This window comes from Scyliorhinus canicula, chromosome 6, assembly GCF_902713615.1.
Source record: "Scyliorhinus canicula chromosome 6, sScyCan1.1, whole genome shotgun sequence".
Lineage (NCBI taxonomy): Eukaryota > Metazoa > Chordata > Chondrichthyes > Carcharhiniformes > Scyliorhinidae > Scyliorhinus > Scyliorhinus canicula.
In genome coordinates this window covers 27,963,487-27,976,228 of record NC_052151.1, presented here as the reverse complement: position 1 = coordinate 27,976,228, position 12,742 = coordinate 27,963,487, and the positions used below count along the sequence as shown (strand labels likewise).

At 43.4% G+C, this 12,742-nt stretch overlaps 2 protein-coding genes and 1 non-coding gene across 4 annotated transcripts in view; all 3 read right to left on the bottom strand.

The window, feature by feature from the left end:
• LOC119967056 (TOG array regulator of axonemal microtubules protein 2-like) overlaps positions 1–7,420 on the bottom strand; it is a 147,001-nt gene extending 139,581 nt beyond the window's left edge. For both annotated transcript variants that reach the window (XM_038799084.1, XM_038799085.1), the window contains exon 1: positions 7,267–7,420. The gene's annotated coding sequence lies outside the window, so the exon portion shown is untranslated. The remainder of the gene's footprint in view (positions 1–7,266) is intronic.
• A 2,672-nt stretch (positions 7,421–10,092) lies between these two features.
• The window catches only part of wdr43 (WD repeat domain 43), a 63,982-nt gene continuing 61,332 nt past the window's right edge, over positions 10,093–12,742 (bottom strand). The window contains exon 18 of the mRNA XM_038799083.1: positions 10,093–10,830. Within this exon, the coding sequence (XP_038655011.1) occupies positions 10,708–10,830 (123 nt within the window). The 3' untranslated portion in view covers positions 10,093–10,707. The remainder of the gene's footprint in view (positions 10,831–12,742) is intronic.
• LOC119968079 lies at positions 11,966–12,096 on the bottom strand. The gene has a single exon (XR_005461110.1). It is a non-coding gene; the product is annotated as a small nucleolar RNA SNORA31 (small nucleolar RNA).

Sequence of the window (12,742 nt, the reverse complement as noted above, 5' to 3'; positions counted from 1 at the left end):
AGATGAGGGGTTTGTCATATGAGGAGAGATTGAACAGTTTAGGCCCATCTTCTCTAGAGTTTAGATGAATGAGGGGAGATCGAATTGAAGTATGCAAGATGCTAAAAGATACGGATAAAGTAGACGTGGAGCGGATGCTCCCTCTTGTGGGGCATTCTAGAACGAGAAGTTCCTAGTCTTAGGATAAGAGGTAGCAAATTTAAAACCGAGTTGAGAAACTACTTCGCCCAAAGGATTGCGAATGTAGAATTCTCTACTCTAGGGTGCGGTGGATGCTGGGACAGAGTAAATTTAAGGAGGAGTTAGACAGATTTTTAATTGGTAATAGGTTGAAAGGTTATGGAGACGGTGGAGTTAAGGGCAGGATGAGATCAGACATGATCAAATGACAGAGCAGACTTGATGGACCAAATAGCCTAATTCTACTGCTATATCGCATGAACTTATGAACGGAGTGGTTTGCTGAGCCATTTCAGAGGGCATTTAAGAGTCAACCATATTGCTGTGGATCTGGAGTTACATGTCCAGTTAAGAAAAGCAGATTTTTTTCACTAAAGGACATTAGTGAACCTCATGGACATTTTACGAAAATCGACATTGGTTTTGTGGTCAACATTAGACTTTTAATTCCAAATTTTTATTGGATTCAAAATTCACCATCTGCCATGGTGGGATTCGAACTGAAGTCCCAGGGTGTTACCTTTGGATTACTAACTCAGTGACAATATCATTGCACCCCCACCTTCCCCGTAAAGGCCTTTTGGGCGGTTGAGGCATCTCCAACCCAGTGATGTTTTCTGACTGCTGATAAGTAGTACCTCTGTAGTGCAATGGGACATAGGATTATTAGTTCTGACTCATTCATCCTGGGATATTTTCACCTGGCAGCGATAACTCTGATGGATTTGGTTTTCAACCCTTGGTGGGACAAGCTAAATGAGGATAACATGCTAGGAAAAGCTGCTCATGGGGCTAAAAAGGCCCTACCAACAGCAGAAGCTATGTCGACTGACGTCAGCAGGCTATCACCAAGGGAAAGATGCAGGTGAATTTAGCTAAAGGATCCACCAGGGTATTAAAAGACTGCTATTATTAGCACAGTGGCAAGCCAAATGCAACATAATTGGTAGGAATTAGGCATAATAGTTGCTGCCATCACTTTAGTGCTCATCCTGATCATCAGCATCTGCATTTGTTGTTACCAAAGGGTAATGACTTCACACATTGTGCAAAATAATGGTGACGTCAAACAGGGATAGGTCTTTTCTGCCTCAGCACATCGACAGAGGGGATGTCAAGATTATATTTATATAGTGTTTAGTCTGGTTATTCATATTCCAAGCCTAGGTGGACACCACTGGACCGACCAGCAAGGCTGTAAGAACTGCAATTTGGCTAGGGATGTAAATAGAACAAAGTAGTTGATGCCCACAGGAGTCCAGTAGGATCCCTGGCCAAGCCTTTTAGCTGACAGTCCAGTCATTGTACCTGACCAGAAGCCAACATGAGGGATTGAAGTGGGGACGCAAGGGTTAATATGAGTTATAAAGTTACATTAATTAAAGCTGTCTCTCATTGTATTCATGCTATTGCTCCCTTGGTCTATACGACAGGGATCGTTTTCCAAAATGCGTTTTGCTAGAGAGGGAGTCGCTTTGGTCAATAAGCACGAGCTGTTTTCAAGCTGTATTTTATTTTGCTCATGTCCTGTACTTTCCCACTAACTTGCCTAGCCAGCTGAACTGTATTGTGTATAAACATATGTCATTGTAACTACTCTTCGAGATGTTTCGGTTCGCTGAAGCATTCCCCTGCAGGCTTATAAGGATTTCCTAACTTTTACTTACTCTGGCCTCAAGAATGGTATTTGCCCCTTAACTACTTTTAAAGTATCATTTTGCTACTGATGGCAGCTCGATGATGAAAGGCAAGCTGATCGTGTAAACCTTGCTGAAGAATCCCAGAGCCTACACTCCTAGGTTTACAAATAGTAACAAACTACCAACACTTGCAGTCCGGTTTTACAATGGTGACACTTATGCCGTCCGTCTCTTCATTCACTGTCGCACTCTCTGGTCAGAAGTCAAGGAAGTGAATCTAGCTACAGCTCAAAGGACACTTGCGTTTGGGCTGTGCTGCCACATAAACAAATGAGGCTGCTCATACAGGTACTGACAAAGGGCAGGCTCAAGTGTAGACGCCCGGTGTTTGCTCGAGCTGGCCCCTGATAAGGTACACAAGGTAACAGAGGAGGTTTGCTACTGGGCAGTATTCTGACAGCAGGCACTTGCGGCGTGGCAGAATACACCAAGAATCACCATTGCACCGCCTCTGGTCTAGTTCTGCCACAAAGGTTATTTTTAAAACCTCATGAGAACTTCTAAACCACAGGTAAAGTTAAATATGCAATAAAAGAAAATGAGAGGCATATCCAACTAAACAGAGGCTGTGGTTCCCGTGTAGAATATAAAAGAGAAACGGAAGTGAAGGATTAAAGGGCACAGACACAGTAACCAGAGGCAAAAGTATTACCTGCGCTTTGAGATGTGGATTATCAAAGAACAGGCCCAGCCTTCCAGTTGGGGGTTCCATTCATATTGGTATCTGTGCAAGACCACGGTGCCTAGGTGGGAAATACATAAAAACAAGCTCTCTCTCTGTCTGATCAGCTGGGAAGGTGCCTCAGAGAGGATTTACCACATCACGTAAATACAAACTTGGCACACTCCAGCTGGTTGGCTTGGCACCAACTGGGCAACATTAGAAGTTATGAACGTCACTCTGCACTGCCTGGAAGGTGTCAAGATATCCAATAATGTGTTGTGTTGGGTTACGTCCTAGATTTCTGCTATTTCCATAATAAACAAGCTATTCAGTTTCTATTTTCTTTTTAAGTCAAGATCAGGCCGATAAGGTTGAAAAGGTCAAAATCTGGTAAATCAGGATGTCAAACTCTGCAGACTATAAGACCATAAAACGTAGGCCATTCGGCCCATCGAGTCTGCTCTGCCATTCAATGAGATCATGACTGATCTGATGAGATAATCCTCCACTCCACATTCCCGCCTTATCCCCACAACCTTAGATTCTCTCGCTGAAAGAGAATGTCTTTCCCAGCATTGAACATAGTTAATGACCCAGCCGTACAGCTCTCTGTGGTAAAGAATTCCACAGATTCACTAGTCAGAAGAAATTCCTCATCTGTTTTAAATGGATGACACCTTAACCTGAGATTATGCCCTCAGGTCATAGACTCTCCCACAAAGGGAAACAACCTTGCAGCATCTACCTCATCAAGACCACGGAGAATCTTATGTGTCTCAATAGAATTGCCTCTCATTCTTCTAAACTCCAATGAGTACAGGCCCAAACTACTCAACCTCTCATAAGAAAATCCCTTCATACCCGGGATCAACCTGGTGAACCGTCTCTGGGCTGGTTTAGCACAGGGCTAAATAGCTGGCTTTTAAAGCAGACCAAGGCAGGCCAGCAGCGCAGGTTCAAATCCCGTACCAGCCTCCTCGAACAGGCGCCAGAATGTGGCGACTAGAGGCTTTTCACAGTAACTTCATTTGAAGCCTACTTGTGACAATAAGCGATTTTCATTTCATTTCCAATGTCAGTATATCTTTCCTTAGATAAGGGGACCAAAACTGTCCAGTGTTCCAATGAGAGTCCAACTAGTGCCTTGTATAGTTTTAGCAAGACTTCCCTATTTTTACCCCCCATTCCCTTTGAAATGAAGGCCAACATTCCCGCTGTCTTCCATATGACCTGTTGAACTTGCACACTAGTGTTTTGTGATATATGCGCGAGAACCCTCAAATCCCTGTTGCAGCTTTCTCCATTTAAACATTCAGTTCCTTTATTCTTCCTGCCAAAGTGCATAACTTGACATTTCCTACATTATATTCTATCTGCTAAGTTTTTGCCCAATCACTTAAGATGTCTATATCTCTTCGTAGACAGTCATCCTCACCACTTGCCTTCCCACTTATTTTTGTGGCGTCTCCAAACTTGGCAATTTTACTCATCCAAGTCATTTATATTGCAAATAATTGTAGCTCCAGCACCGATCCCTGTGCCACTCCAGTAGTAATGGGTTGCCATCCTGAAAATACCACTCTTGTCTTCTGCCAGCCAAACCTCCATTCATGCTAATATACTACCCCAACACCATGGGTTCTTGTCTTATTTAGTACCTTATTGAATACATTTAGGAAATTATTACATGATATTACATTTACTGACTTTTATCTTGCTTGCTACCACCTCAGAATTTTAATAAATTTGCCAGACAAGATTTCCCCTTCATGAAGCCATGCTCACATTGCTTGATTATACTATGTATTTCCAAATGCTCTGCTATTAAATCCTATATAACGGTTAACATTTTCTCAATGATATTAAACTAATTAGTCTACAGTTGCCTTTTTTTAATTCTCCCTCCCTTTTTGAATAAGGGTGCCACATTGGCAGTCTTACAATTCTCTGGGACTTTGCCAGAATTAAAGATTTTTGGGAAGATTACAAATGAAATGAAAATCCCTTATTGTCACGAGTAGGCTTCAATGAAGTTACTGTGAAAAGCCCCTAGTCGCTACATTCTGGCGCCTGTCCGGGGAGGCTGGTACGGGAATCGAACCGTGCTGCTGGCGATTTAGCCCAGTGAGCTAAACCAGCCCCTGTGCATTCAACCAGTGCATTCACCATCTCTGTAGCTATTTCCTTTAATATCCTGGGATGCACCCCATCAAGAGGACCTATTGGCCGTTAGCCATTAATTTTCATCGTATTTTTTTCTCCAGTGGCAGTCATTGGATTTATTTCCTCCCCTTGTCTTTGACTCCTTTAGTATTTTTGGAATGTTATTTAATATCTTCCACCATGTTTGATGAAAAGTATTTATTTAGCTCCACTGCCATTTCCCTGGTTTCATTCTCTAAAATGGAAGCCCAATGACAGCCATATCAAGGTCAGCAGCTTCCACATAAGCCTTAGTACGTAACAGAGGTGGCTGGTCTCGTGTCCAGCTGCAACTCATTCTGGATGATGAAGTGACATTGTCAAACTTCTTTAGATGACAAAATCATCCCTGGGTACAGCACTGAGCTACAAGAGACAATAGCACCCCAGAATGGATTCCTGGCCAGTGTTGAGGTAACTGGTCTCAGCAGGCCACCAAATCAGGTGTGTAATACAGTAGAAGACTTTCCACTTGTTAGGGTGGGAGGAGCTCCAATAGTGGATGATCAATCTCTGCCTCCTTTCCCATTGATCGGAAATTGGACTTGATGAGCCATGTAAATACTGTGGCGCCAAGAGTAGGTCAGGGGCAAGGAGTAGAACATAGAACAGTACAGCACAGAACAGGCCCTTCGGCCCTCGATGTTGTGCCGAGCATTGTCTGAAACCAAGATCAAGCTATCCCACTCCCTGCCATTCTGGTATGCTCCATGTGCCTATCCAATAATCCTGAAGTAATTCACCTCCTGACTCCCTGACGCTTGTCCATCATCTACAAGGCACAAGTCAGGGATGTGATGGAATACTCTTCACTTGTCTGGAAGCTCCAACACTCAAGAAGCTCTACACCATCCAAGATAAAGGAGCCCACTTGATTGGCATTCCATTCACAAACTTTAATTCCCTCCAGCACAGGTTGTTTTGTCCTGAATGGTGGTCAAGCTTCCAGAGCGTTGTTGGGAGCTTCATTCAGCCAGGCAAGTGGAGAGTATCCCATCACACTCCTGACTTGTGCCTTGTAGATGGTGGGCAGGCTTTGGGGAATCAGGTTGTGAGTTACCCACAACAGGATTCCTTACCTCTGACAACAAGATGCACTGCAGGAACTCACCTTCTGCAGGACATAACCTTCCAAACCCACGACCATCTAGAAGGGCAGCAGAAACGTAGGAACACCACCACCTGAAAGTTCCCCTCCAAGACGACCATCATCCTGACTTGGAAATCTATCGCTGTTCCTTCACTGTTGCTGGTCAAAATCCTGGTACGTCCTCCCCAACTGTGGAATTACCTACACCACATGGACTGCGGCAGTTGAAGAAAACATCTCAAGGGGAATTAGAGATAGGCAATGAAAGCAGGCCTAGCCAGTGACACCCACATTCTATGAATTTAAAAAAAAACTGGTATGCTAAAACTGATGTCAGCATCTATGCTTCAGGAAATCTGTACAACAGGATCCTGCACTGATCACTATCTAATAGATTGAGCTGGAGTGATAAGGATCAGACTTGGCTTAGCACGGAGTGCTGCCTGCTAGCACTACTGGTCTATGTTCATGCATTTGATTTTTTTTAAATAAGAGACTGTGCACTTTTGGAATTATACCCCAGCTGGAGGCAAAAGAAAATACTTGAGATGGGGAGAAAAATCAACGCTGCATAAAAAGACCCTTGCATGCCATTCTGGAGTGTAAAAGAGAACTCAAAATAAATTTGTGAAAGAATATGAGAATGTGCGTTAAATCCTGATTTCTGAGGGCTGAAAAGCACACAAGGACAAATATTTTGAGCTCAGAGGCAGGTTCTGAGGGGCTTACAGCAGTAACATACACGGCATTACCATTTACTTCCCGAAAGTCAACAGATAGGGAAAAGTTCACATTTCCTCAGGCCTGATCTCACTCCCAATCAGATTTCCCCTTCACCAAACCCAGATCTTGGGATCTACATTCTGTCTTCTGAAATTCCCAGGTTGTCTTCCTGTATTTCACGACCACTCAATTTAAACAAAAATATCCAGCACGGCACGGTGGTGCAGTGGTTAGCACTGCTGCCTCAGCGCTGAGGACCCAGGTGCGATCCCGGCCCCGTGTGTGGAGTTTGCAGATTCTTCCAGTGCCTGCGTGGGTCTCAGCCCCACAACCCAAAAGATATGGATTGGCCACGCTATATTGCCGCTTAATTGCAAAAATTAAAATATATCCAAAGACTGCTTGCCCAGTCATCACAGATTCAGAGACCTGCCCTATTTTTCGCTAGCCATCTCCAGTGTTCCACCACCCCACGAGCCACCCAATACTATGGGGTCCTATAAAAATACCCCACCCAGCACCACCCAAAAAAATAGGCCACATTTCTTATGCACTGAAATCTCAGAATTACCTCCAAATATCCCCAATATTTGGCGTAGCCACACCTGCCCATACGAAACCTCAGACTGCATGAACACCATCACAAGAAAACATATATTCTCCAATTACATTTCAAAACGTGCCTACGTTAGTACTTGTATACCTACCTGGTATTTTGGACATGGGAAGAGAGTAGGGAAGAACAATGTGAAAACATTGTGACAATTCCAAAATGTACAATCCTTTCTGCAATCGAATCATATGAACAATTTAGCAGACTAAAATGAGCTACATCCTGTCAGTGTTGAAGCTCAGTGCACAGCAAGGGCTATTGAAAGAGCTACCTCTGATTAGCACGCCAATGTTGTCTCCACTTCTGTGCTACCAGGGTCATTAGAACAATGTTAAATAGGTTCTATTTTACTCGAGCTCCTGTGGCAACAATTGCCATGGTAATAAATCATTCCTTGCCTCTCGCTAATCAGAAAACAAATTATCATGAAAATAGATTTTCAATGGCTGAACTCCCATTATCCAAACGTCAAGGGAGACTGTACGAGTGCGAAACAATGATTGCACGCTTGACAAAATAATTCATCATGTTCATTCACAGCATCAGCACCAACTCTGTAAAACATTTGTGGTGAAGGCAAGCACAGGAATTTTAACCAGGCAGTTATGTGAACTATAGCTGGAAAAAAAAAACCTTGCTTTCCAGTTGCTATTACAGATCAACACAACTTGATCCCACATTTGGCTCAACATCAGCCAGTACTGGTGTTTCCCACACCTCTCAAGCACACCATTTAGTAGCAGCATTGGTGAAGAGACGGGCAAAGCGCCACCATCTGAACTGGAATGGAACTGTTTAATGAAAGGAAATATAGAATAAGGCAGAATGGAAAGATATAAAATTGACAGATATCCAACCAGGTGTTTTGAAATGACGTGAACCAGTGTTTTTCAAACTTTTTTTCCGGCGCCCCATTTTCACAAAATGGCCGCCTCCCACGACCGACGTCAAGTTCGCAACAGAGTCTCCCATAGTTACTTTTTAAAACATCACGTTCATTGTTGGCACTTGTTTTATTAAATGTAAAAAATTGTAAATGAAAATATATTTTCTATTTTTTGTTGTTATTTCGAGATCTGAATAGCTTGTATTAAAAACCTCTGCAGGGCAGTGTGCGACACTTTTGATCAGACTCCGGAGGTGCTTGAAGAGGGAAATTCTTGGAAACACGCCTGGATTTTGGGTTGATGGGGAAGGACAAAGACTCACCACTGATCGCAGTCAGTCTCACAGAGAGCAACTGGTCTCAGAAAGTGAGCAGAGAGCGGCTCCTCATTTTAAATATACATCATACCCCTTATGCACACACAACACAACTTTAAACATAGATCTGATTGACACGGTTAAGAGTAACTGAAATTCAACAGACATCAACAAGATTAACTGTCACAGAAATTGAACCAACACTGACAACATTAATGGTAACAGAAATTCAAGATTGACAATTGTAGCAGTGGCAGACATTAAACTTGTATCAGATTCAGAACGTTAACCCTGAATTTGGTCTCTTTGCGTGACCATTGACTCTGTGCTTCACATGAACTTTAACAGATGCATTTCTTCCCCCCCCCCCCCCTCCAAAAAACTGGGATGGATAGAGTTCCCAAGCCCACACGTCGCCCCAGATTAGAGTTCAGAATGGGGCAAACATGAATCACCTTTGTGACGATGGACCAATTGAAAGGTGGGGAGATCCAGTCAGGATACATGGGAGTATTTGCTAGAGCTAGTCCCTGTTTTAAGGAGTACTGACTGGGATACTCATGGATACATATGCCAGTCAGCAGTCACTTGGTTTTGGGTGGGGGATACAGGCCTGGAAAAAAAAATTTGTAAAGCACTGCTGAAAACTAACTGTGCAGGAGTATCTGCAGGAAATACATTTAAAGATAATTGTTTTTTTTCTCTTTTAAACTCTTCAGGTGCCGGTGCTGACTACATATTTTTTTAAATATAGAGTACCCAATTTTTTTTTCAATTAAGGGGCAATTTAGTGTGGCCAATCCACCTATACTGCACATCTCTGGGTTGTGGCGGTAAAACACATTCAGACACTGGGAGAATGTGCAAACTCCACACAGACAGTGAGCCAGGATCGAAGCCAGGTCCCCAGCGCCACAGGCAACAGTGCTAACCACTGTGCCGCGCAGGTGCAGGTTAACCTGGATGATCAGCTGCTGCAGAAACGGGAGTGGCTGCTGGAGGCTGCATCGGTGACTAGAAGAGTAAGCCAGGGAGGCAGAAAGTCCACGGCACCAACCTCTACATCAGCCCCATGTGGCCACGCATTGTACTGTAGCCAGAATTTACCCAGGGAGGAAATTCAAAAAAAGGCCATGCGATCCTCGGGGATCATTTTTGAAGACCCTTTGCCGACCCATTATACATCATCCCACAACCCTCCCGTGGGTCGCAACTCCCACTTTGAAAAACAGTGATGTAATTCAAAGGAGCAAAATACATACAGAAAATACTGGCAACATTAACCAGGTTCTCCTGTACCCAAAGGCGTATAGACACACCCAGCGTATAGATTATAAAATTATATTTTTATAAAAATAAATTTTGAGTACCCAATTCATTTTTTCCAATTAAGCGGCAATTTAGCGTGGCCAATCCACCTAACCTGCACATCTTTTGGGTTGTGGGGGCGAAACCCAAGCAGACACAGGGAGAATGTGCAAACTCCACACGGACAATGACCGAGAGCAGGATCGAACCTGGGACCTTGGCGCCATGAGGCAGGAGGGCTAACCCACTGGGCCACCGTGCTGCCCCAAAATTATATTTTAACGAAGGGTGGTCCATGGGGGAATTAAAGGAGCATGATATCATTCACAATAGAACTACTGCCTATTCCAATGCTATGCTATGTTCTTACTGAGTGCTGTCAATGGCCATAAAGACTATGAACACAGTATTGTAAAGGAGAATCAGATTTATTCGCTTTACAAAGGAGAACACAGCCTTAGTTGCTGTAAACCACTGATTTATAGACAAATATACATAATTCTGTCAACTAGATAATGACTACATACTGTAACATACCAACCTGAAAGCATGGGAACGAGCTGGCCAATTGCCAAAATCAAAATATCCAGTAAAAACCCCATGACGTTGCATATTCCACATCCAAACTATGTCCCCAGATCAGGTTAAAATGCAACGCGAGTAGCCATGAATTAGATGACTGGGTATCTGTCCACCTTCCAAGTGATCACGAGTTACTACCACATTTCTGCCTGTGGTAAATCACTCCACATATAAATGTGGTCCAAAAACGACCTGCATTAGAAACATGGTTGCAGAAATATATATTTGCGAAATGTGCACCATTAATACAGTCAAATATTTCTTGGAATCCAAAGTGCACCAACAGTTCTTAACACACTCTTCACTGCCAGTCTGTCATCTGCTTTCCAAACTAAAAAATAAAGGAAGCTTCAGGGTGGGAAAAAAAACTCAGATGCCCAGGTCAGATTCATTGGCCCAAATGTGCGGAGAATGCAGTCAATATATATTTTTTTTAATGGTTTTATTCCTCTTCACTTTCATTCCCTGTGTGCATGTCCTCTCCAGAGTCTTCGCTGATTTCTTTGTTAATGTGCATTTTTGGGTCGTCTGCTCTCTCCTCTTCCTCGTCCTCCTCCCAATTCTCCTAGTTTTAAAATAGTGCATATGTATTACAACATTGTCTATGACTTAATTGTTTGCATACATACAAGGTGGGGATGCAAGGATTAAGAAACAAAGAACACACATTTTCTTATAACTGTCCAATAAAACTCAAAAGTACTTTGGAAATTGAAATCCAGGCTTAACGGTTCAATATTTCTGAATATCCCAAATGTTGAAAAAAGGGTGTTTTATTTTAAGATTTAAAAAAAGGCATTAAAAATGTTCATCCATGATTGGTGCAAGTCTGTTTGATGCCTCGGTGCATCTTGCTCTGAGCTTCAGCTCAAACCCAGACTTGAGGTAAGCAGCTTGAGTCATTGGGCTGCATTGAACTTCAGGATGTTTGGGCGGCATGGTGGCTAGCCCCCAGGGACCCGGGTTCCATTCCGGCCACGGCTGACTGCGTGGAGTCTGTACTTTCTCCCCGTGTCTGTGTGGGTTTCCTCCGGGTGCTCCGGTTTCCTCCCACAGTCCAGAGATGTGCAGGTTACATGGAATGGCCATGCTAAATTGCCCCGTAATGTCCAAACGGTTAGGTGGGGTTACGGGAATAGGATGGAGGCATGGGCCTAATTGGGATACTCTTTCCAAGGCTCAGTGCACTTGATGGGCCGAATGGCCTCCACTTGTACTGCAAATTCTAAGTTCAGTGCACAAAAAATTGCAGGCTGAAAATGTTAAAATCACTCTTGGCTTTCTATGAGCCGTGTAAGTGTATCACCACGAAGTGCAAATCTCAGGCACTGCGACAGAGATACCTCAAGACCCGAGTGTATGATTCTTGATCCAAAGTCTTCTCCCGGTGTGCTTGATAAAATTGCTTAAGGAAAATAAACTATTAGCCCTGGGTGGGTATCCTGCGAAGAGCCTCAAAAAATTCACTTTAGAGTTCAGTGAAGGCGATGGGAGTGGGGAAATCTGCTTAACCAACCATGCATAGAATACCCATTTATTTACTTCTAGCCATTATACACCAGGTAGTCTACTGGTTTTCTCCCAACTACTGATTTTGAGACATGGACAGGAGAACCTAAAGAAAGTTACACTGCACCTAATAAGTGGCAGTAAACCATCAGACTGTTACATGCACTTGTTTACTGCGTTATTCAACTCAGTTATGTATTCCTCTATTCAATCTGAATTGCTACTAATTCAACAAACAGAAAGCGCGAGGAATTTAATCTTGCACCTGGAAAAGAACCTAGAAAGCCACAATGATCTGCTTCAGGTTTGTCAATAGATGCAAACTCACATTTATTGTTCATCTCCCTCACCTTCCAAAAAAAAAGCGCAAAGATAACACTCATCTTAACGAATTAGCATGTTTATTTAAAATAAAATTCAAACGGTTTCCCACTTAACCATTTAGCCAGATTGACACTCCCTTAGACTTCAAGGTCCCTTTTCCTCTTGCTTATATTCACCCAATCTTTGTACTTTCAAAAATAAACATATGCTTGGCACTGAAGATAAACAATAATCTCCAAGTCTGATCTGATTATTGCTCGTTGAGAGCTTTGAATAAGGGCATGATAAGGCAGAAAAAACGAGGGACTTCCGGTTGTGGCTATGCGGAGCTAAGCCGCACGTTCGGCAGCTCCCGCTACTTAAGGACTTTTGGGCCGATTTGAGGGCCCCAAACGGCGCTGGCTCGACAAATCCCGGTGGGCAAAGGTGTCTAGAGGAGCATTCCCCATAACTTATGGTGCTCACCCGGAGTGGGGCAAAGGAAAAAGCTACAGCAGCTCCCTAAAAAAAAGCGAGGGAAGAAGGACAAAATGGCAGCCAGCGGAACACCCGAGGACGGGTGGAAGTGGGCGCAGGAGCAGCAAGCCTCTCTTCTGCGCTGTTTTGCAGAGCTGAAGGCTGAGTTGCTGGACTCCCTGAATGCG